Below are 24,467 nucleotides of genomic sequence, written 5' to 3' on the forward strand. Positions count from 1 at the left end.
GGTGCGTTCTGCCACAGTTTCGTGCAGCTTTCGCTAGTGGATACAGTAGTTACCAAATCCCGTCCCCGCTCACCCCCACAGACTGAGAGGAATCTGGACGCTGCCAACGAGGTAATCGCCGATCACCTGGCCACGATCGGCAAGTTCCGGGAGCTCGTACAGCGTCTGCAGGATCAGAACACCGAGCTGAGGGATCAGCTGGAGAAGGAGACCAACAAGCCGGTCGGCGTGCCGGCGGAGAAGATCGACTTCAAGGTGGGTTTGTTGGGGTGGGGGGGGGGGGGGGGGGGTCGGGGAATGGAGAGGTCGGTGAATAACAGGAAAGGTACAGACAAAGATGGATTATGTGCAAATATGAAATTGTTAGAGCGATTATATAAGTCTACTGCAAGGGGATGAGAGTCGAGTTTCAGTGATATGGTACACAAGCTTCTGATGTTCTGATTGGAAGGCTCGCGTAGTGTTACTTTAAATAGTTTTTACGGAGCGAGCGAAGCGAGCGGAGTCTTACGTAGAATAACGGAAATTTCTGAGTATGAGCGGCCGGCCGGCCGGCCGTGGTCACGCTTTTGCGAGGCTTATATCTCAGCAACCACTTGACCGATTTACATGCGGTAATTTTTGTGGGGTAGCTTCATTCCTTCTACCAAGTATTGGACTATTCCCGATGCATGTGGGTGACCCCTTATGCACGTGCCACGTGCAAAACGAAGAGGTGTCATTTTTGTAATTGTTGCAATATCTCGGTAACTACTTGGCCGATTGCGCTGAAAGTTGGCATGTAGGTAGGCACCCACTAGGCACTGCATATCCATGTGCCAGAGTTGGGGTGCTGCTGCACGTGCGCACGTGCAGGGGTCGTTTCCAGATCTCGAGAACGGCTGGACCGATGGCGCTCAAATTTGGTACATGGTTAGGGACCGGTTAGTAGGGTGCCGTGCAAAAGTCAGTTGGGACCCATTTTGCACGTGCGCACGTGCAGGGTGCCGCTTCCAGATCTCGAGAACGGCTGGGCCGATTGTGCTCAAATTTGGCACATCGCTAGAGACCGGTTAGTAGGGTGCCGTGCACAAGTCAGCTGGAGGTACCCCCTCGAAATTTCGCACGTGCAAGGCTCACCCTCTCGCTCGCTCCGTTAGTCGCCCCAAAAGGCGCTATACTGGTATTATATTTCCATATTTAACTGAAGTGAAAAGATGGATGTGCGATAAAAGATATTCAGTTTCGCTCATTGTGGGATAATTTATGACATTTGGTGCTGCTCCCCTCGCAGAAAATGTTTGCGGAGACGAAGGCGCACGCCAAGGCGATCGAAATGGACCTGCGAAAGATTGAGGTGCAGCAGTCGAACCGTCACGTGGAGCTGCTGGCCAAGTTCCTGCCCGATTCGTTCCTGGCCAGGGGAGGTGAGAAGACGGGGAAGTACTGTTTAAATTCACTTGTGGGAGATGGAGCGGGATAATCGTCTCTATTCACCGGTATAGCGTTGGTTGATACCCGAATGAAATTGCGAGCCATAAGCTTTGCAGACTGCGGAGTGCGGAATATAGAATATAATGCCGCTAGATGTTTCCCTCACTGTCCAAAAACAATCACCACCAGCCCAGCCGATTAAAGCCCATCCTCCCCCCCCCCTCAACTATTTCACCCCTCACTCCCCCGCTTTTCCCTCCACTAGGCGACCACGACGCCGTGCTGGTACTTCTGCTAGTGCGCCGGCTGACCGTCAAGGCGGAAATCCTGCTGGCCCAGCTGCGGGACCGCTTCCCGGCTCCATCCACCATCGACAAGACGGCCGTGCTCAAGACGCACACGGTGGAGCAGTACTGCTTCGGCGCCCGGCTCATCCACCTGCTGCTGGCTCTCCAGGTGGGTCGGGGGCAGAGTAGTTTGTTCAACGGACACATTGTCTTTCGTATATTTATGACTTTTTGACAGGTCTTTTCCTTACTCGTAAATATGTTTGCAGTGTAATGTCCTATGTTCTGGATCATGGTTTTCGCGTTCTTGGCTACACGTTTGCTGATCTTGAGCCCGATGGTCGGGACATGAACTTTGTGAAAAAAAACTGAATCGCCATCTTCATTTGTTAACTCCGGCGACCGGCTGTGAGCGCCGTGCAGTCTCCAGCCTCTGACCCTCCCCGCTGTTTCCGCTCTGCCCTGACCCTCTGAGGTCACGTCCGCCCCTATCCTATCCTCTCTGACCTAACGCCCCCCCCCATCCCTGGCAGACGAGTCTGGACCAGTACCGTCACGCACTGGACACTGTCGATGTGGAAACACTGCTGAAGGTCGGCACCCTCTACCCGGAGATGGCCGCTCAGGAGAGGGGAGTCGACTTCTACATCGAGCTCCTTCGACAGGATCAGGTAACGAATCGTGGAGGGACTCGGGATAAGACAGGGAAGGTTCAGAGACATGGCTTAGAGGGGTCACTGTGTCGTTACATGGCTTGGAGGGACCATGTAACGGCACAGTGAGGGTGACGGCGCAGAGGGACAGAAGGCGGTCCCATTGTCTTACAGAGGGAGCAGTTAACAGCGTTACCTGTTCTGTTTGTTTGTTTTGTTGGGTTAGGCTCTTTCGGTCCAATGAGACCATTGCAGAGCCGACCTGTTCTGTGGATGATGTTTCAGGGACCGGGGTGTTATGCGAAACTGCCGAGTAGGTTTAACTGAACCTGTTTCGAGTTGTGCTATTGACCTGAGTCTCGTCTATCATTCACTAAGGTGTCCTCTTGTGTCCTCAGCTGGGTGAAAACGTTGGCCTGGAGAACATGGAACGCGTGCTGAACTATTTCACCAGTCTGTACCCGAACCACCTGGCATCAGCTGGCACCGACCACTACAGCCATCTGCTGGCCTCCGCCAAAACCATGAGTTCCGCCTGCTCGTCGATAGAGGCCGAGGCTCAGCGGCTGAAGGTGCGTAACGACGGCGGTGGCAGCACCGATTGTAATGAGAGAGTGCTGGTAAACGATCGTTAGTGTACTTTATCTGGGGCCAATTGTTGCGGCTTTTAGACATGAAGACTCTTACAACAGCAAAGGGCTATTCAGCACCCTGTTAGGTATAGCCAAAGCATCATGCCTGAGCTCATTAAACTTGATGCTCCATGTCATTACGGTAATCATCTTGTCAATTTTGTTCACAAAAACTGCGTCCCTCCCTCAGCTTCTGGGAAAGGCGCCCTAGTCTCCTCTTCACCACATCGTCGGACCGGTGGCCATCTCCACTCTGACCATCCACCCCTATGTAGTTCTCTGACTGCACGTCCCCATGCGCTGCTGCAGGTGATCTCTCAGGAGGGCGAGTCCCACACCCTGTTCGGGTGGCTGGCCGCCACTGCCGAGGCCTGTGGTCAGCTGGCAAAGAGAGTCCGACGCCGCCTACCCCAGGACGGATCGGCAGAGAGGATCTCCTATCCGGACCAGGTAAAGAGGATATCCTATCCAGGCCATGGAGAGGGGTCTCTTACCCTTATCAGGGTAGGGGATCTCGTATCCTTACCAGGTGGAAAGGGGTCTCTTGCTGATCAGTTGAAAGGATCTCCTATTTTTACTAGGTAATCTCTTTTTTTTTGTCTGGCTTACTTTAAAAATGCTTGCTTTAAATGCTTTTGGTTGATGAGTTGACGAAGCCAGTGATAGACAGGGAAAACTTCCTCGAATAAGACGTGCCGATTTGTCTTGGTGTCAGCGGACGTTATCCTCATTTATTTATTTCTTCATAGGTATGATGGTCTCGAGACCGAGTCGAACTTAAAGGTAGTGTGCCACCTTTGAAAGATTTCCCATTTTATTTTTCCTAGGATAAGAAGCTTCTGTTTTTACCTAATATCGCAAAAAAAATCAAAAATGGGCCTGGAATAGTGCCTTTTTCGCCTAAAAGTTTTTCGGTTTTTAGATATGTATAACAACTGTAGTGGGCTCACCTGCAAACAGGCGTCGGGCAACAATCGCGAATGCGGCGCACTTGTGACAATAAGCAAAGGTCATTATAGTGTTACGACCATACGACGTACGGGAATGAGTTATCAGCTGTCTAATCGTAGACAACACAATGTCACTGTAAGCCCGTATTGGTATTGTTTCTTTTATTTGGCTGTCGAACATTATTTATGGTTTGAAATATGATTTTATGTAAAATAATTGATATGAAAAAGCCGTCTTATAAGTTATTACCCCATTTCACCACACGCAAGTGGCAGAAATGACAATGATCAGCTGACGCATTTTTCTTGGCCGAAGTCAGAGCGCGCGGCCCGACGCACCACGCGTATTTGGAAATTCCGACCTCGACGAGCATCAGAAGCCACCTAACAGGCGTGTTCGAAACCGCAGGAGATGATGATGAACGGGTTTATCGAAACTTGATTGGATGAGCATATCGGTAATAGCGATTTCAGTGTGTGCATTTATTGTTCATAGTGGTGTGAAATGTGGTTGGGGTACGACCGACAACCCGTCGGGGCGAATTTCGCACTGGGGTACTCAAAATTTGAAGAATTTAAGACGTTTCCATGAGTTTTGAAGGTATGGATAAGTTCTAAAAATCCGGTTCTCCTTATCTGGGCCATTAACTCCATACGGTCCAAGAAAGCTGGCACACTACCTTTAAACTAACTTCGCCCAGCATGCGAAGATGGTAGGTCAGAACTAAATCGCATGTCAACTCCATATGGTTGTGGCCCGGAAGAACTCGATAATGACAAAAAACACATTTTTGTGTGCTCTGCCTTCCAAACGTGATGTAGCTGGCCTTAACTTAGCCCTTAACCTAAATCCCGGCTATAAGCTCGAGCTAAATCCAGCACGTATGAGGAATTATTGGGCTGGCGGCGGCGAAGGGCTCTCTGGGAATTCGTGACATGTGACTTGCTAGCTGCAAGTCATTCTAGTAAAATAGGACCTGTCTGCAAATCCCATTGAAGTGCTTCTGCGTGATGTGTCCATTGATTAGTTTTCTTAGAGTTAGCCCACAGCCGTGTTGTGGCTTTGTCAAACATTTCATTTTCCGTTCAGAAAAGCGCGTATTGTTCAGACAGACAGCTTAGTCCGTATTACATTTCTACATCGGTCATGTAAACATGTACCACCGCTGCACCACGACCCTCGAATCCATTCCACTTACTCAGCCTTCAGCAAACCGAGCGGTAAGCGGCATGTACCGCTCTCCGTGCCGCGCACTTGTTCAACCCTCCTCTGTCGGGCCGGCCGGAGAGTCTCGCTCCCACCCTAATACGATTAGCCGCTCGGGCGGGCGCGGAAGTCCCCCCACCACAGAGCCGCGATCCCCGTGAGCTGACTGGTACTGTGCGTGCCCCAGAGCTCGACTGGCGACCGTGAGCTGACGGACTGTGGTCAGGGAATGACGCTCCACCGGGACATACCGCTAAGCCGTGACTAACTGAAGAACTGTATTTCCATACTGTTACGTAAATGGCGGTGCCCATGCGCGTGCTCTAACGATGATTCGAGACTGAGCCTGTTTTATGGTTTTCAGTAACCGATAAAAGTGTGGCGCAGGGGATTGTGGTTGATGTGCAACTGTAGCGCGTCTGTCAGTATGTAGAGTATTCTCTGTGTGGGGAACAGGTGCTGTCCGTACTGGGTAGACGGGTGAGTCAGCTAAATTTTATCACGACCGTTGAGCAGTAAAGAAAGTCGGACACAGGTTGTGGTTACGATGGTACCATTGCGTCACTGTTACAACATACTAGATAGCCAGCCGGCCTCCTGGAAAGTCGTAGAATTCCTCAGACGATGATGTTTGGAATGAGCATAGTAGTGACCGCCGCACGGCATCGGCAGTTTCTTCCGGAATCAGTATACGGAAGTCGTATTTGAGTCTCATTGGTCTTGTTAGGAGCGCATATTTTATGGAGCTATTTTGCGGATATATCTAATCGCATCGGTTTTACTCGGAGTATATCCTTTTTGACGTTGGCCGCGCCTATTCTCCCTTGCTGACAACACGAGTAAAGAGAATCTGGCGACAGGTGGAACTGCAAGACCGCTGGCAAAATACGCCGAATTGTTGTCTATCGCATACTTTTAGCCTCTTTAGCTGATTCTCGCTACTGATACTGCTTTCGATCGGTTCTGAGTTATCGATCGTAATCGTCCGGCGATGAGGCCATTACTGCTTCTCTAGATGTTTATCTAAGCCCAGCACGTTGGTAAGCTAGGAAGTCTGTAACGGCCGTGCCAGTGATTGCTGACAGGATGATAAAGTTTCAGTGAATGTTCCCCGTGACCTCCCCGTGACCTCTGCTGACACCGTGACCTCTCTATGACCCGGTGCCCCTTCTGTCACAGTTGTGACCTCGCCGTGACCTCCTCTGACCTCCACTCCTCCGTCGCCAGGTGGGCGACTCGATCGGAGACGTGCTGCGCCACCTGTACCGGGTGGGCTTCGTGCTGAGGGACGTCGGACGTGCCTCCACGCCGCTGCTGGCTGCGCTCACTGGTAATGTGTCTCTTACCGCCTGTCTGTGTTTTCATTCTCCCTCTCTTCCTTTCCTTCTATCCGCTCTTCTCGCTCCTCTCCGTGTTCCTGTCCTGATTCTTTTCACTCTTTTTATCTGTCTCCACTCTCCTCTCTCCCTCTTTTTTTGGGGGGAGGGGGCGCAAAATGTCCAAAATGTCGGCGCACCCTAAGAGTAAGGCCTCAAGAAACAAACTATCTCTATTCTCTCTCTTTCCATTTGGTTGCCTTCCATTTATCCTCCCTCTCATTTCCTGTTATCCTTTTTATCCCCCCTCATTTCACTCTCCATGCCTCCTTTCTATTCCTTCCCCTCTCTCTTTCCACTATCATTCTCACGTCACAACTCGGGGTCATGGGTCACCGACCACGTAACTCCCACTATCGTCACGACATCTGAGCATACCGCGCAGGCCAGAGACCACAGACTCTCTCCGTGGACGAGATAGCTGCGTGAAGACAATGTGTCACACGATGAGGAACGATGTGGCCGTATTGTGTTGGCGCCTCCTAACCGTACACGGCGATAACAACGCGAAAACAACTGCGGTCGCGTTATCCTCCGGGCTGATATGTGGCTCGGGAGTGTTTTGGCGTGAAATAACGACTTACCGTCACAGTGTATCTGTTTATATCAGCGTCGTGAACACGCATGGACTGAGTTCAGCCTCGAATAAGATCTTGCGTGTCTTCATTTTCATTAATCTTGTGACTCAGCTTGTGATCATCTTTGCATTTTGTATGCCTATCTCCACTATTTTCTCTCAATATGTGGCACGTGCCAACACATATATAGCGATGCGCCTCCTCCCCCCTCTCACCCCTCCCCTAACCCTCCCCTCCCCCTGGCAGACGTGGAGTCGGGCCTGCCCTCGTCCAAGTGTATGGAGGCGGTGGCGCGCAGCGTGGACCTGGTGTACGGCGCAGACGACCACGGCGCCGACTCCTTGCGCTCCTCGCTGACGGCTGTCTCCGAGCAGCTGACCCGGCTGGCCGACGCTCTGGAGAAGGGAGAGTACGACTTCGACGGCTCCGTGCCGGAGAAGGTGGGTGGAACGGGGATGAGAGGGTAGATGGTATGGAGAAGGTGTCTGAAAATGCAAAAGGTGGTTGAAGAGATTGATGATGGCACGAGAAACTAGCAGGCAGATGGTGACTGAAAAAAGAAAATCAGACAAGGACGTACCTATAGATAATTGGTGCAATTGGCAGCGAGGACTAATTAAGAATTCACATGGGCCATTTATCTACCATAATCCTCGTGTGCTCAGCACCTATATGAGGAATGCGGATAAGCTAAGCCTTTCTAAGCCTGATTTGTGTTGCGGTGTGGGGTTGGGCTGTTTTCGTAGCCCACTGATTGTTAAAAAAGAATGTTGTGCAGGCAATGATATGGAATGAATGGATTGGATAACGTTATAGTAAAAGCCGACCACCCCCTCTCCCTCCACAGCCGACACCGCCAGTGGAGCTGCGCCAGCGCGCCGTCAAGGCCGAGATGCTCGAGGGTAGCGGCATGAAGGCGCGCCTCAAGAACAGAGAGGAGGAGATCAAGGAGCTCAAGCTGGCGCTGAAGATGAAGGCGGAGGAGCTGAGCGAAGCCAACGTCAGGCGCGAAATGGCCGAGAAGAAGCTGTCCGGATCGGCGAAGGACGCGGATCTTACCATCGAGAAACTGCAGGTCGGTAGCTCAGGGGTGGGGGAGGAGGGTGGTTTAATGGTGAGGAGGAGGATGGAACAGACTGCAGTAGGTAAGGAAGGCGAGGCGGTATTTATGGTGATGGGGATGGAAAGAAGGGAGACTAAACAGTGATGGGGAAGAGGAATTACGCACCATGTGCTGATGTTGAAGGGAGAGTGCGTGGTCACGAATAGTAAGGATGAAGTCTCACAGGGTGGAAGAAAGAAGGTTTGATTAGGACCAGGTGGTCTCATTAGGCACAGTGCCGGTAGTTCAACAATTTATAGCCTGCCCAACGCTAGAAAACGATGATAGAAAGTCGGCTGTTGCCACGCGAAGGCAGTCCTGAGGACTGGAGATGCCCCCACTGCACGACGTTTCCGTGTGAGGTGGTGTAAGTGGGTCTCGGCCTGGTCGGTGACCGGCCGAGAACAATGTTTCTCTGCCGTTTGACACACTGGACAATGCGGGTCGGCAGATAAGCTAACACCTGGGTAATGCTAGTGCTACACGGCGGCGAAAGAGGGGATAGTGTTGCAATCCTGCTTTACTGTGTTTTGATCTGTTTCTACCCTGATATTGTTTGTGATTCCTGACTGGTTGTTTGTTCTGAATGCCTCCTCAGACCGCGCTGGTAGTTGTACTGTTTCATTTTTTCGCTGTAGTACACAGGACGCCATCTGTCTTGTCTAGGTCGCTCGTGGTGTATTGGCCCTCCCCAGCATTGCTCGGGCAAATCTTGGTCACGAGTTGTGTGTGGCTTCCTATGACATTGAATGATGTCGACTCGACCAGTTGTCCACTGGACATTGCCTTATATTGAACTTGCACTGACGACTGACCATATCGCATTCTCTCCCATCCACGCAAATTTCTTTCTTCCCATGATTGACCCCGTGTTGAATCCGCTCTAGCTCATTCCGCACTGACCATAAGTCTGTCTCTTTTTCACCCCTAATTGTTGACCCATTGGCCCCCCTATTAGCCCCTTTTAAACCCTTGTAACCCCTTTTAACTCCTTTTTTACCCCTCTTTGACCCGCAGAGGAAGCTGGACGACGCCAACCAGCTGTTGCGCAGAAAGGAGCGCGAGTCGGAGGAAACGCTGAACCACCTGCAGACGGACCTCGAGTCACTGGAGTCTGAGCGGTCCGAGCTCAAAGAGAAACTCAAACTCATCAAGAAGAAGGAGCTGCTGCAGGGGCTGACCCAGAGCACGCTGGGATGTGAGTCGGGGGGTAGGGGAGGCTGAGCTAGCTCGGATATGAGTCGGGGGGGGGGGGCTGGGAATGGCGAGTGGAGGCGACTGGGAGCAGGTTGACATTGGGTTGGAGAGAGGGTCTGGTTGGTAAGCCCCGCCTGTCTGTGGGATTTAGTAGGGTAGTAGGGTTTCGGAGGGTCAGTGGGATTTTACTGGCGCGTCATGCTGGCATCGTGGCGTTTTTGTCTGGACGTTGTGCTAATCGCTTTCTGACCATTGACCCTGCTCCCTTGTATTGCTCTCCCAGAGCAATTCCATATTCACGTTTGTTATGTGGGCTTAAGATAAACGTGTACGATGCTTGTTTTTTTAGAATGATAGATACGGCATTATTTAAGTTCTTAATTAAATTGTGGCTTAAAAATGGTTCGAACATAGGGCGTGTCTCGACATTCATGTTTATCGTGCTTATTGAGCAGACTGAAGTAGGTATTATTCTTCCAGTCTACTTTCACGCTTTGTTAAGGCATGCATGTATGAAAATACCCTAGATGGTTTGATGAGGTAGTCACTAAAGCTGTTGTTGTGGTTTGGTATCAAAGCAGAGAACACCGGAGCTTTGTGGCTAGCTTAGTTGGTTAGTACTATATCATGACTATTGATCTTACTATAACAAGGTTAAGCGCAATCAGGGCATCGCGCAAAAAGAGGCCCCATTTCATCTTTTATCATGGGTCTAAATCTTCTTAGCTATACAAGTTGGAACAGGCGCTGTCTTATCTCGGTGACAAGAGAGAAGCTGCTCGTCCTATCCAGAGCCTCACTGAAAAACATGTTCTGAAGTCACTTTAAAACGACACCTCCGGGTACTTTTCGTGTCCAGGCGTTGCCGGCAAATGCTCTCAGCAAATGCAGGCCACCCAGAACGGGGTTTTGTTCATTGACGTCAGCGGTGTTTCCCCGTCCCTTGAGGTCATCAGTCATTGCGCGTGCGGGTTACGTCATTTCCAGCGTATTTGGCCAGCTCATCGAGAATGCGAGAAAGTTAGTCCCAAGCGACTTCGAGGTTCAATGGGGCGAAAAATTCGGTGCAAAACCAAAGCACTGACTGAGTATGAGTGATAGTGTGTCATCAAAATACTTCTATTCCGATTCACTCTACCACCGAATATCATTTGAGGTCATTTGCTGGGACCAGATATTGCTACTTTGAACAGCTGCTTTAAGCAGACACACAACTGAGTGGAAGTCGGAAGAACAATCAAGAACTTCAGGCAGACTGACTGATGTCAGACTGTTAGGCTGCTTAGTCCCTGTGGTGTACGCAACAATTGAACCCGACTAAAGGACGCTCAAAATCCTGCCTATACGGCGCGCGCCAAGACAACAGACTTCTGCATCAGGTTACGTCATTTAGTTACCAGCGACCGGGGATGCGGCGCGGAGGGGCGAACGAATGGTAACCACCGCCGTCATACAGCCCAGACCGGACAAATCGTCCGGCCGAGTCAGATCAGAGGCACGCCGCGTCTCCCTGAGGCGTCAGTCCAAACAGAGCTGCCGAGAACTACCCGGCTGTGACAGAGCGATGTCACGCCTGTTGTACGGATATCGGAAACATTGACATCACTGTGTATCGCGCGGCGCTCGGCGCTGTTTCGCTACTCCGCCCACGTGCTACCCACGGTCGGTCGCTTGTGCGCCGTGAAATATCACCCTTCACACCAGTCTGTATGTTAGTCCAATGTAACACCTCAGTCAGGCGCCCAGCTGTTTCCGGCCCCTGCTGTTTCCCCACGCAACGTCGTTGCGTGCGGTTGACCGTGGCATCCTGAAGTCTCTGAGGTCACTTGTCAGGGTTTACAGAGTTAACTTCTACCCATCCTTCCCCGCCATCCTCGCCTCTGTCGTCCTCGCCGGTGCCGAGGGAGCTCCGTTCGCTCTTATTCTCCCTGTGCCAGATACGGCTGCTCTGGCCTGACCATGACGCCCTCAGCACTGTCCTATTCTGCGCCGTTCCCGAGCGCTCTGGGCCGCTCCTCACTTTTGATAGGTGTACTGCGGGCGAGCCAGCGATATCGAAGACTGACGACTCTATAAGCCGGCTCGTATTCCGATTGGAGATAGCACTGGTGGCTGTCAGGCTGCCAGCCGCGATGATCTCTTGTCTATCTGTCAAGAGTGTCTGTGTGAGCGTGAGCACCGCTTCACATCAGTGCCTTCATCATAGAGCCGATGTCGCCTGATGACGGCTGGATGACGCCTGATGACACCTGATGACGGCTGGATGACGTCCGGCGCGTGCTCAGGGTGTTGACATCCAGGTGCCGCCGCAGCGGCCGGGTATGAATATGAGACAGAGCACTTCATCGGCTCATGTCAGCGCACCCCAGCTGGGGGCACGCTCACACTGGTTATGAATGGTGCTCATGTAAATGGACAGAGAGGGACTTCCGCTCGAGAGGGTTTACCATACGATAGCGCGCTATGGACAGCTGTTGTGGGCATTAATTCAGCGATGAATGTAGCAGCTGTTGAGGGTATTTTGTTGTGACAATTACATTATTTTATTACATGTTCATTTCTCAAGTCTTATCTTCGTGCTTCCTCGCCAACATGTTTATGTTCCGTGCTCTTGTCCAGGTCCTTCTCATGTCGACCATTTTGCTGCTTGTTGTCACCAGTCTTCCCCACCTGTTGTTTCGACCTCTTCTCACCTTTACACCATCATCTCTAGTCTCTGCCGTCCCCCACCCACTGCCTCCATCTGACTACATCTCTAACCTTCCCCGCTCCTCTCACTCGGAAGCGTGCCCCTCTCGCTGGCCTCCACTCGGCGTTTCTTGTTGGTGTCTCTAACCCCCTTCGTCTCTCGTCTCCACAGCATCGCCCTTGTCTTCCATCAGCGGAGCGGATTCTTTGTCGTCTCCGTCACCCTCTCTTACCTCTCTCTGTCACAGACAGCGTCGCCTTCGGTCCGACCTCTGCCAGCGCTGTTGCTCTCTCTCTCTCTAACCCCTCTTTCTCTCCCCCACAGCATCGCCTTCGTCGCCCGGCAGCGGTCCGGCCTCTCTACCGGCGCCGGCCGTGCGCGACTCGCCCATGCTACTACAAGAGATTGCCGCTCTGCAGCAGGTAGTCCGACGCCAGCGGGCGGAGATCTGCAGCCTGGCCAGCGCCGAGACGCGCCGAAAACTGGATGCCATGCTGCCGCTCAAGGTACGGAGTGGTGAGGGGAGAATGAGGATCGGTGAAATAGCGGACGGAACGTGCTGATAAAGTTGCTTTGAACAGTCAGCAATCACCCGTATAAAAAGATAACTGAAGGGGTTAGAGTAGCTTTGAACAGTTAGGTAACATCCGATTAAAAAGACATCTGAAGTGATTGGGATTTGATGACAAAATAACGATGCACTAGTCGGTAGTTATTATTCATTATATTTTGTGTGTGGTTTAGCCACAGTTCCAAGACTAGAAATGACACTTCGTCAATACTTGATGAAACTTAAGCATTTTGGTTTTAAGGGATCGACCACGCAGCCCTTAAGGCCGGAACACAGCACACGCTTGCAAATCGCGTCGAACTCGCGTCAAGCGCGGAAATCGCTTCGTCCGCTGTGTTTTCACTTGCAGTTCAGCTCACAACCCGCGTCGAAAACGCGTCCCGCTTGGAAAACGCTTTGCGCTCCCAAATCGCGGCTGAAACGCGTTGATTATTGATTGCACTTGACCTTTGCACGTGACATCTTAGCATATCAATGCGTCTGTTTCATGACAAAATTTTATGCGGCGTTCTTTCGATGGAAACTTTTTAGCTTTGGTATTTTAAATGACCTTCTCCTCGATCATTGATTAAAATCAGCACAGGTTAAAAGTTACTTTCTTTTGTAGGAAATTCCTTAAAAACAGCTGATGCCTTGCCACACAGGTAGTTCATCATGCCACATTGGAACTTACTATAATTTGTTCAGTCAATTTTAGTATTTTAGTCAGTATTTGTTTGCCACGTATCATGGTCACAATCGGTTGTTCAGAAGTTTTTTTTTTCAAACGAATACAACACCGCTCTTGCAAATCTAACAACTGTTATCGTTCAATCTAATCGAGCAATTCATTCAACCTAATAATCCAACGATTACCATCCGTTAGGAAACTACATGTTTCTCCTTTTGCGTTATGCAAATCACAGGATATGCTTAACCCTCGCCCGCACATATCATTTTCCTATCCTAGAACGCACATGGAGGGGGGGGGGGGGGGTTGCCATCCTCCCGCGCCATTTCGTTCCTGTTGGAGATAGAGCTTCGTGGTAGGGACCAAAAAGATTCTTTGGGAAGAGACAAATCCATGATACCCAGTTTTACCTTCTCAGGTCAGTCATTGACCTTCCAGGTCAGGTCAAACTAAAAAATGTTGCTGTTTTGGGTCACCGTTGGATATCAAGTGCGCTGCTCATCATATAGGTACCGATGACGATGCCGTTTTGTGGTGCCAAGCCAGTTAGAACCTCTTTGTCACACTATCCGACCAGGGTTTTGCTGCTGAGGTCCTTTCAGGTCAAGTTAGGTCAAGGTCAATGATATGTGTTTGCATGTCTGTGAGTGTATGTGTGTATAATGATGTGTGCACCGATTGTTTATGTGTCCATATTAAATGAGATCATGAAATGAGAAGGTTTTACCAAAAATACAGTCAAAGAAACTTCACGAAAAGTAAATTCAGCTTGCCTATATCGCAATGATTTGGTTGACCTTGACCCTGACCTTGACATCTGTACATCGTCGAACAACATGTTCCATGATAGGTGGAAGGTAAGACTGGCGAAACAGGTCAAAATCAAGGTGTCAAAAGCTCACAAGACCCATAGCCAACGCAACATATTAAGTATTTGTCATTTGGGTTATGACATGACCTGAAGAACAAGGTCAGTATCTCCTAAACCAAAAACCACAGGAACTTAAAATTTTCAGTGGACATCAAGAAAGGATAGAGGAGCAGCTATACGAAATCAGGCTTTTAGCTCTAAAAATGTTGAGTGCAGAGCAGAAAAACTACCTGGGGGGAGGGTGGCAACCACGATTCCCGGATGAAAAGTCAAAACGTTAAAAGTAAACGGATAAAAAGTCAAAGGACATTAAGTCAACAGACAGAAAGTCAACATCGCAAGAAGTCAAAGGACAAAATGTCAAATGAACAAAAAGTCAACCTGCCAAAAAGTCAACACGCCAGAAGTCAACAAGCTAAAAGTCAACACGCAAGAAGTCAAAAGACATAATGTCAAAGAGACAAAAAGCCGACATGTCAAAAAGTCAACGCGCTAAAAGTCAACACGCTAAAAGTCAACACGCATAAAGTCAACACGCAAAATGTCAACGCGCAAAAAGTCAACACGAAAAAAGTCAAGACGCTAAAAGTCAACACGCCTAAAAGTCAACACGCTAAAAGTCAACACGCGAAAGGTCAACATGCTAAAAGTCAACACGCTAAAAGTCAACATGCTTAAAAGTCAACACACTAAAAGTCAACACACAAAAAGTCAACAAGCAAATAGTTAATAGGTGCGCGAAAAGTTGATGCGCAAAATGTAGTCAACAGCAAAAAGTAGTCTTTAACAGCAGTCTTTAACTAAGTCGGTACAAGTAGGTACGCCGCAGCCCGCGTCTCCGGTCGGCGACTGACCCGCGCCGGGCCACCTGATCCCCGGCCGCCGCCCGCTGGGCGCCGGCTGCACCGCATAGCGCGTCTCGGCGCGTCCCCGTGCGTGCCCCGACACTACCGATAAGAACGCTCCTACCTATTTTTACTTTGCTTTAAAAAGTATATTGGGAATGTTAAGTTATCTATATAAAGTTGGCGTAATGTGCCTGCTGGTGGCGGGGGGGGGGGCAGTTCCGATAAGGAGACGTAGGGCGGAGGCGAAGATGAAGGAGAGGGACAGTAACTGGTGGCCACAATGCGCTATACTTGTCACCTCTCTTTGGACGTCACAGCTCCGATGTCCTAAAAAAAAAAAAATTGTGTTTTTAGCAATCGCATCTCGATAACTTAATTGACCTATACATTTCGATGAAAATTGGTCACCTTAATTGTATGCAGTCCGTACCTTTCGTTGAAAATTGGTCACCTTAATTGTATGCACTATGCAGTCCGTGAATATTAACCCTCGCCGGACCTATTGGTTTTCTACATACGCGCCGGCCGAGGGGGGGGGGGGGGCGGGTACGACCCCCTCCCCTCGCCGTTTCGCCCCTGGTGGAGCTAGCGCGTCGCGGAAAAAACGAGCGTGTGCGCCGTTACGAGACGCAGAGATTGGTACCCGATTTTAAGGTCCTAGGTCAACCGGTGACCTCTGAGGTCAGGTCAAGTGCCCCAAGGTACGGTTCAGTTTTTGGTGAATAACTTCGCAAAAAACGGCCGCAGAGCGCCGATTTTGGCAGCATCGTGTTCGTCTCGCTCAGGCGCGTCGAATGGTATACTTTTTGTCCGGGTCAGGTCAACTTGGGGTGTTGACCTCAGGTCAAGGTCAGGTCAGCACCCCCAGGTCACGAAGCTGGTCGAAAGAGGTCATGTCGCATATCATTCGATTCGGCAGGTCTTCCTGAGTCCATTGGTGGCTTTCCCGACTCGCTAGCTCAATTTGATCAAGAGTTATTGACGAAAAACTAATATGACCTTGATGACGTCATAAATGACGTCACGCAAGGTCAACATTGCAAAAGTGACGCATCTAACCTTGCAAGGAGCGCATCAAATCACGATTCTGTGTGCTTGAGATAATTGGAGATCGTTCCCGGCGCCAGAATAGCAGTTTTCATTTTTCCCCATTGACTTATAATGGTGAGGTCACGAAAATGACCTGACCTCATATGACCTTTAGGAAAAATCTGAGATATACAAGTTGTGGGACTCATAATGGATACTAGATCCTGCAAGTTTCATTTCCCTGTGACATCTCCTCTGGCAGTGAGGGCGTTGCGAAGTTGCGACATCTGAAGACCGTGCAGAGGTTCACTTATGACGTCATAGGTCAGTGACCTGACCTGACCCAAAAATGCGGTTGGTGTCAAAAGATCCGGCTTGGATCAAAGGTCAGGTATGCCAAGTTTCAGCTCTCTATCGCCAGCGTGTTCGGAGCTATCGCGAAAAGACCCTATGGGGGGGGGCGGCACCCGCCCCCCCCCCCCCCTCGGCCGGCGAGGGTTAACAGGTTGTTGTCTGTTGATGCTGATATGAGCGTTCCTTTCAAGGCAGAACAATCCGACAATCACACAATTGCCTCTCGTTCCAACTTCCACCTATCTAAAAGAAGCGACGCGCTTTACTATTGTACCAATTGTACCATACAATACGCTTGAACTATAATAAAAGTGTGAAATCGCTTATAGAACCCGTGACGGAATCAATTGATGAGAAACGTCTCCCTACACAATATAGGAAATTTAAACAAGCGAACCTTTCGTATCGATAACATTCCGGGTTACTATATTTGTTGAAATAATTCCAGTAAACTGCGCCTGGGACAGCCAGTTGTCTCGAAGGATCATGTAACACTGCCTCATGACAACCTTACGATGCGAGCGAGCTCCCACCTAGCACGTAAGTGTCAACGGATGTGTGTCAGATTTCAGCTAAGCATGCCCGTGTGACCAGCTGAGTCGCGGTTGCGGGCCATGGGAATCCCCGGAATCCCCATCAGTCGCGCAATGGAGGCAGTCTCGCTTCAATGTCCAATGATGCAGGTTATATTGTGCAGCATCCTGCTTAAAGGTAGTGTGCCAGCTTTCTTGGACCGTATGGAGTTAATGGCCCAGATAAGGAGAACCGGATTTTTAGAACTTATCCATACCTTCAAAACTCATGGAAACGTCTTAAATTCTTCAAATTTTGAGTACCCCAGTGCGAAATTCGCCCCGACGGGTTGTCGGTCGTACCCCAACCACATTTCACACCACTATGAACAATAAATGCACACACTGAAATCGCTATTACCGATATGCTCATCCAATCAAGTTTCGATAAACCCGTTCATCATCATCTCCTGCGGTTTCGAACACGCCTGTTAGGTGGCTTCTGATGCTCGTCGAGGTCGGAATTTCCAAATACGCGTGGTGCGTCGGGCCGCGCGCTCTGACTTCGGCCAAGAAAAATGCGTCAGCTGATCATTGTCATTTCTGCCACTTGCGTGTGGTGAAATGGGGTCATAACTTATAAGACGGCTTTTTCATATCAATTATTTTACATAAAATCATATTTCAAACCATAAATAATGTTCGACAGCCAAATAAAAGAAACAATACAATACGGGCTTACAGTTTAAGGCTCGACATTGTGTTGTCTACGATTAGACAGCTGATAACTCATTCCCGTACGTCGTATGGTCGTAACACTATAATGACCTTTGCTTATTGTCACAAGTGCGCCGCATTCGCGATTGTTGCCCGACGCCTGTTTGCAGGTGAGCCCACTACAGTTGTTATACATATCTAAAAACCGAAAAACTTTTAGGCGAAAAAGGCACTATTCCAGGCCCATTTTTGATTTTTTTTGCGATATTAGGTAAAAACAGAAGCTTCTTATCCTAGGAAAAATAAAATGGGAAATCTTTCAAAGGTGGCACACTACCTTTAATTGTGTACAGCTGTTTGTAAATGTTATCTCATGTATGTAATGACTGATGATCCAGGTGTCATTGACTTTGTCTCTTTGACTTGTCCTTTTGAGTTTTTGGATTTTGGCTTTTTTCCTTTGGAGTTTTCGTAATTTGACTTTATGTCCTGTTGACTTTTCGTCTTTTGACCTTTGTCCTCTTCACTTTTTGTCCTTTTGACTTTTTGGCCCTTTGATTTTTTGTCCTTTTGACTTTTTGGACTTTGACTATATGTCTTTTTTACTTTTTGACCTTTTGACTTTTTATTTTGACTTCATGCCCGGTTGACTTGTTGTTTTTTTTTTTACTTTTTGTCCTTTTGACTTTCTGTCCTTTTGGTTTTTTTGGATTTTGACTTTATGTCCTGTTCACTTTTTGTCCTTCGACTTTTGTCCTTTTTACTTTTTGGCAATTTGACTTTTTGCCGTTTTTACTTTTTGTCTTTTGACCTTATGTCCATTTGACTTTTTGTCTTTTGACTTCTATGCTAGTTGACTTTTTGTTCATTGACTTTTTGACAATTTCACTTTTTATCTTTTGACGTGTTATCCTTTTTGGTTTTTTGACTTTTGACTTTCCTCTTTGTTGACCTTTTACCTGTTGACTTTTAAGATTTTTGACTTCTTGCTTTTGACGTAATGTCTGTTGACTAATCATCCTTTTACCTTTTATCATTTGACTTTTTGTCCGGAACCCGGCAACCACCTCCCCCCCCCCCCCCATGTGCGGGCGAGGGTTAACCATGACAATGCAGTCTTGTTTAACTTTCGAGTAAACCTGTTGCTCATGATATTTTCATTATTTTGTCAAAGATGGAGAACAGCCTATAAATTTACAAACGCAAAGTGTTTAAATGCCTACAGAATAAAAAATTAAGTGGGAGATTCAACAACAGGATTGAATTGTAGCTAAATCACGGCATAATTTGGAAGTTGGATGAAATTCCTCTCGGTTTTCTACGAAACCACTTAGCCCTCGCCCGCACATGGCGGGTGGTTACTAGGGTGGTCCATTTTGCAAAAGTTTCTAGGATCTTTCGGGCCGGGTCGGAATTCTTGTCGATACCATGACACAAGGTTGTGTGCAAAATTTTATTCCGATCGGATAAATTTATCCCGTCCCGCAAAGCGACCAAAGTTTTCCCTATGTTAACAATAACGGGATGAGCGATAATACGAATTTTCCCACTCGGTCCACATTTTTCGCTCAATACGCACTGACAGTCACTGGCGGATCCAGGGCTTCAGCGCGGGGGGGGGGGCATACCAGGTCACGGAGCCAAACCTAAGGTACCCAAAATCCTGTTTTCTCATCGGATTTAGGCTACTTATTTTTCGTCATAGCCCTGATACGATAGTTTTTTTTCTTAAAAAAGAAAAAAAAATGGTAGGCCACCTGACCCCATTGGCGGATCCAGGAGGAGGGGCTTTGGGACAAATACCCCGGCAGCGCCAGAAATCGACGGAAATTTACGTTTTTGTTTCAGGAATAAGACGAAAACTTACTTTTTATTACAAAAAGTTTGCTTTAAAGTGCACGGCATCGCATTAGGGAATACAAATTCGATCAGTTTTTTTGCGAATTCGGAGACTTTTTGAGTCTATGCACTTCCCGCAGCGTCGCCTTTCTGGATCCGCAGTGCCTGACCCATGTTTTTGTATTAGTTTGTTGCCCCCTCACATGGCCTACTAGACGATTTAAAAAAAATCGAAAATACAAGCCTCCAGCCTCAGTGCTACCTAGCACAAAATTTTGCGCTGAACCTGAGTCTTTTTCTAGCATTTGGCATTTGGCATAGTCAGGTCTGGTCAGGTCAACCAGTAAGTGTTACGCCAGCTATAGCCAAAGTAGGTGTTAACCACCAGTGGCAGCTTCATAGTTCGTAACATGTTGCGTTGCATTGGCACCAAAATTACTTATCAAATGTTCAAATAGGTTCTAGATTCGACAACTTGAGATCATCTCCAAAAAGTGACCCAAAGTAATCTAAAGTCAATGCCCTAAGGTACAGGTAAGGTCTCAACAAACAGGTTAGGTACAGGGAAAGGGTTATGAGTGGCAGGGCCATGATATTTTTAGGAAATGTGTAGAATTTATTATCTCGAAATTACTTAAAGTTTCGCCCCTATTGGACCACTTATTACCCGAATTATTTGCCAAAAAACGAGGGGTGGGTCTATCCGACCCCCTAATAAGTGCGACGGTTAATCTCTCCCAAACACCGGAAACAAACAGCTTCTCTCCAATAGCTCCGATCCAATAGCTCTGCGATATTCTTATTTGACCGAAACAAAGTTTCCTCTAAAACAATGAACACGCTTACCCGAAAGAATAATCACACCTCTCCGTGTTGAGCGTTTGATTGATTGAGGGGACGACCCACCGAAACGCTTCCTTCTCAAAGGGATGAACTTTGTCCCTTTGGGGTGTCAGTCGGTGTTCGATTATAAGTTCGATGTCTGACCTCCTCTTCTTAGGCGAATCGGAAATATTCTCAGTAGACCGAAAGAACTCAACCCAAGATACTCTCAGACGCCGACGGGGCCCTCAAGAGTACACGGTGTGGGATCTAATCGGAGTTGCCGATGGGTGGCCGTCTACTGATGTGCGGGCCCTCAGAATCACTGGTGTATCTGTAGAGCCGACCCACCCCAGGGACGCCGGTATGGGACCTTAACCCTCGCGGGCCCGGGGGGACGTTTTTCGCCCCCCACCTGGCGAATATTTGCGATAGCTCCCGAACGCTTAGGGATAGGAAAGCGAAACCTTCAGTACCTTTTCTCCAATCAATTTGACATCTTCTGAAGTAAAAAATTTGGACCTAGCCCCATTAGCATCGCCACGGGGGGGGGGCAAGCGGGGCAGCTTGCCCCCCCCCCCCAACCTCGGACCGGGCACCCCCTGAGATCGATACAGATCCGATGAGATTTTGGAGTCGGGAAAAAATGGGGGTACCTTTCTGAGAATGTCTGTGAGGTCAGACTCGGTTGGAGCGTGCAGTTTAAACCAGAGTCTGACTCGCAGTCGCCAAAATCTTCAAGACTCCGAGTCCAGACTCGGAAATGTCAATGCTATGATTCATTCGATGTTCCTAGTTCGTTCTTTATTACATTTTACAGCTGAATTTCATAAGTTTTGGAGTGCTGACACAATTTTCTTTCAAGGCGTGAAACGAAATCTTCGGGGCCTTTCTCAACTCTCGTCAAATGTCTGCGACAGGCTCAAGCACCGTACAAGTGTCGCAGGGCTCATGAGCTTGCTTTAAACAAAGGCTCCTAAGGAGCTCCACTGAGCCGTAAAGAAGCTTTCAGAGGGCCCAAAAGGGCCTCTGAAAGTCCCACTGGTGTCCATGTTCTCTGAGGGCCCATACAGGGATCTTTGAGTCTTCGAACATTTCTGAGAACCTTAACTGGCCTCTGATAGTTCAGCCAAACTTTTGAGGCGACAGACTTTGCTAACCCCAAGCCGGCATCTGAGGGGTCACAGCTCACGTGTCCCTCTGAGGTCCGCAACACATGTTTATTATGTCCCTACGTATTGAGTACGTAAGGTCCTTAGGGATTCGACACAGACCCCGAGGGTTCACACTGTTATCCGAGGGCTCTAGGCTCACCCTGGGCCTAGTCTCTTAGCGTCCGCCGCCCACACTGGCTTCTGGGGGCCCCACCTTGGGCTCGGAAAGCCCTAGGGCACCACGTACACGTAAATATTTGAGGTGACCCACGCCGATCTCCGGGATCCTAAGCATGCTTCTGAGAGTCAGCACTGACCCTGAGTGGCCTGAAATGGCCTGGAAGTCCCAAACCTATCTCTAAGGGATCCCTTGCCGCTATGCCGTGCGTAACTTTTGGTTCCGTTTACCTAACAGTTTTTGTTCGCGTTTGCAGCGCTGCCCTTCACACGAAAAACGAAACTTTTGTTCACACTCGAGTGAACAAAACACTTCCTCTCATTGGAGCAAAGATGAATTACTTCAGTTCCGATTCACACTTCCGACATTCACTCTCCACCGAATGCCCAACTTAGCTACGATCGGTGGCTGGGATAAGTCCTATGCATTTCACTAAAACCTCTGCATGCATGCGTGAATGGAGGTTTAGCAGGGTGATCCGATTAAATGGTGCGTTTTTTACCTTTTTCTGGGTAATGATCACGAGCGTCGAGCGTCTACACAGGGGCCCTCTGCAGTGCGTCGGCAATCGCAGCCACTATATACTATAATTCTACCAGTCGTTTTTGTCATGAAATTTCAAAATTTCGAATGTTTCTGTAAAAAAATTACATGTCATAGCTAGAAGAAAACCTTTGTCACCATCGGATTCCTCGCACCATTGCGCGTCGAATGATCTGTAAACGAGTGAGTAAAGACTGGGGAAAGGCAAGTTTTAACCCTCGCCCCGTTGGGGGGGCCATTTTGGCCCCCCCCCCCCCTGTGGTTTTTCCTGAATAGCAAGAAAACGGCGGCGCGCAGCGCCGCCAAATTCTCAGTACCTTCCCGGGCATCAATTTGACACCTTCACACCAAATTTCAAGTCTTAGGTCACCTTAGGTCAGGAGTTATTGAGGTCAAACTGAGGTCATGTTCGAGCAAAAATGAGCAAAAAACATGCAATCTTGAAACGCTCACCAAATCTACAGTTATCAAGCAATTTCAAAGTTCTTTATATGGTCTAGTAGAAAAAAAGCGGCGCTACAAAACTGCTATCTCGGATTTTCAAAATTTTTGGTTTTTGACCAAAAAAAAAATCAAAAAATTGATTTTTTTAGAAAAACTTTGAAAAAATCCAAAATTTTTTCCGAATTTCAAAAAAACCGGACTATATGTGATAGTCCCAGCGCTCTTCTATATACATACCAAATTTCAGATCGATATCTCGTTTTTTGGCCAAGTTATAGCGAAAAAAACTGTTCAAAAATGATGACGTCAAATTTTTGAACTCAATTTTTAGCAATTCTACACCACGTACGGCAAAACAAAGACCACCATTGAACTCCCCGTGACGAGCTGCATCGATTCGATACCCATTTTATGCAAAAATATTAACCTTGAAATTTGACCTAATTTGACCTGACCTTGACCTGACCTTGACCTGACCTTGACCAAAACGTGATCTAAGCTGGCCCCAAAGGCTGCCTGACCCATATGATCGCATTTGTCATGTAAAATGGACCATAAAACATGTATCACACGACACTTTCATATTGTGACCCCCCCGTGACCTGACCTCTGTGACCTGACCTGGTATCAGTGACCTCAAATAGCAAAATATGTGTTTGAAGAACATTTCCCCATCGATGATTTTCAATGAAATGCATTTTACTCGATTTTACAACGCATTTCTTGAAGTGCCTGTAAACGGTGAAAATTGGACCTTTGACCTGACCTGTGACGTCATCGGTTTGACCTAGGTCAATAAAATTGGGTCACAAGGTAGTTCCCCGTTGGGGCTATCCAACGCCGTTTACCGCTTGTCGCTATGTTGCGTGGTTCTCGAGATCTTAGGGGGGGGGGGCCAAAATGGCCCCCCCAACCGGGCGCGTTGCTCGGCAGAGCCCAACGGGGCGCGGCCCGCGGGTTAACACAAAAATTGATTTTGCCCCCCCCCCAACCGAAAATCTCTGGCGACGCCTATGCCTAGCCCCCTTGGTGACGTCACAGGGTCGATTTTTCTAGACCGCTGCACGGCAAACTTCAGCGTCACAGACGCAAACTTCAAATAGATGCTAAAAATAGAGTTTTGGAGATAAAGACAAAGTACGAGCACGGTTGTGTAGCGTTTGACATAGAAAAAAATAGAAAAATATTTTTGGTGACCTGAGGTCAGAGGTCAGGTCAACGACCCCGAAATGTGGTTTTAGTTTTTCGCAAATAACTTCGACAAAAATGGTCCTAAAGCTACGGCAGTGGTACCATCGCATTCGTCTTGTCAAGCCGCGTCGAATGATATATATTTTGTTTGGAAAAGGTCAGGTTTTATGTTGACCTAATGTGACCTCGAATGACCTTTGGTTGACCTTGACACATGACAGATCGCCTATGAAGTATTTGTACCCGCTGATCACGAATATGGCATCTATTTTCCCGTGAGCCTTCATTTAGAGCTTCCAGATGGCAAAATTGTCTTATTTATTATTACTAACTTGAATCAGTGAAATAGCCTCTAGCAAGGATACTGTGACCTTGACCATTGAGCAGCCTTGTATCGTAAGATGAACCACAAATAGGGACCTGATAAGCCTCAAAACATTTCAAAACATCTTGGAAGTTAGTACGCAAGATGTATGAAAAAGTGCAAAGTTTGAGGTCAGTTTTGAGCGTGACCTTGACCGTGACCTTTTATTTTGAGTCCAGTTTCGGAATCTTCAGATTCTCTTCTTTCGTTTCACACCCAATTTTGCCGGTTTGATGCATCCTGCCGTCCTCTAGAACGCTTACTTTGAGATCACTA

The 24,467-nt window shown here is 48.4% G+C and overlaps 1 protein-coding gene across 5 annotated transcripts in view; it reads left to right on the forward strand.

Annotated features, from left to right (window-relative positions):
- Positions 1-24,467, forward strand: part of LOC122381658 (dynactin subunit 1-like) — an 83,768-nt gene that overhangs the window by 21,645 nt on the left and 37,656 nt on the right. For all 5 annotated transcript variants that reach the window (XM_043366078.1, XM_043366074.1, XM_043366077.1 and 2 more), the window contains 11 exons: positions 82-255; positions 1,274-1,406; positions 1,679-1,869; positions 2,234-2,371; positions 2,752-2,925; positions 3,295-3,435; positions 6,370-6,472; positions 7,343-7,536; positions 7,944-8,171; positions 9,216-9,396; positions 12,409-12,590. In XM_043366078.1, coding sequence (XP_043222013.1) covers positions 82-255; positions 1,274-1,406; positions 1,679-1,869; positions 2,234-2,371; positions 2,752-2,925; positions 3,295-3,435; positions 6,370-6,472; positions 7,343-7,536; positions 7,944-8,171; positions 9,216-9,396; positions 12,409-12,590 — 1,839 coding nt within the window. The remainder of the gene's footprint in view (positions 1-81; positions 256-1,273; positions 1,407-1,678; positions 1,870-2,233; positions 2,372-2,751; positions 2,926-3,294; positions 3,436-6,369; positions 6,473-7,342; positions 7,537-7,943; positions 8,172-9,215; positions 9,397-12,408; positions 12,591-24,467) is intronic.

The sequence above is a fragment of the Amphibalanus amphitrite genome, unplaced genomic scaffold (genome assembly GCF_019059575.1).
Source record: "Amphibalanus amphitrite isolate SeventyFive unplaced genomic scaffold, NRLGWU_Aamphi_draft 000124F_arrow, whole genome shotgun sequence".
NCBI lineage: Eukaryota > Metazoa > Arthropoda > Thecostraca > Balanomorpha > Balanidae > Amphibalanus > Amphibalanus amphitrite.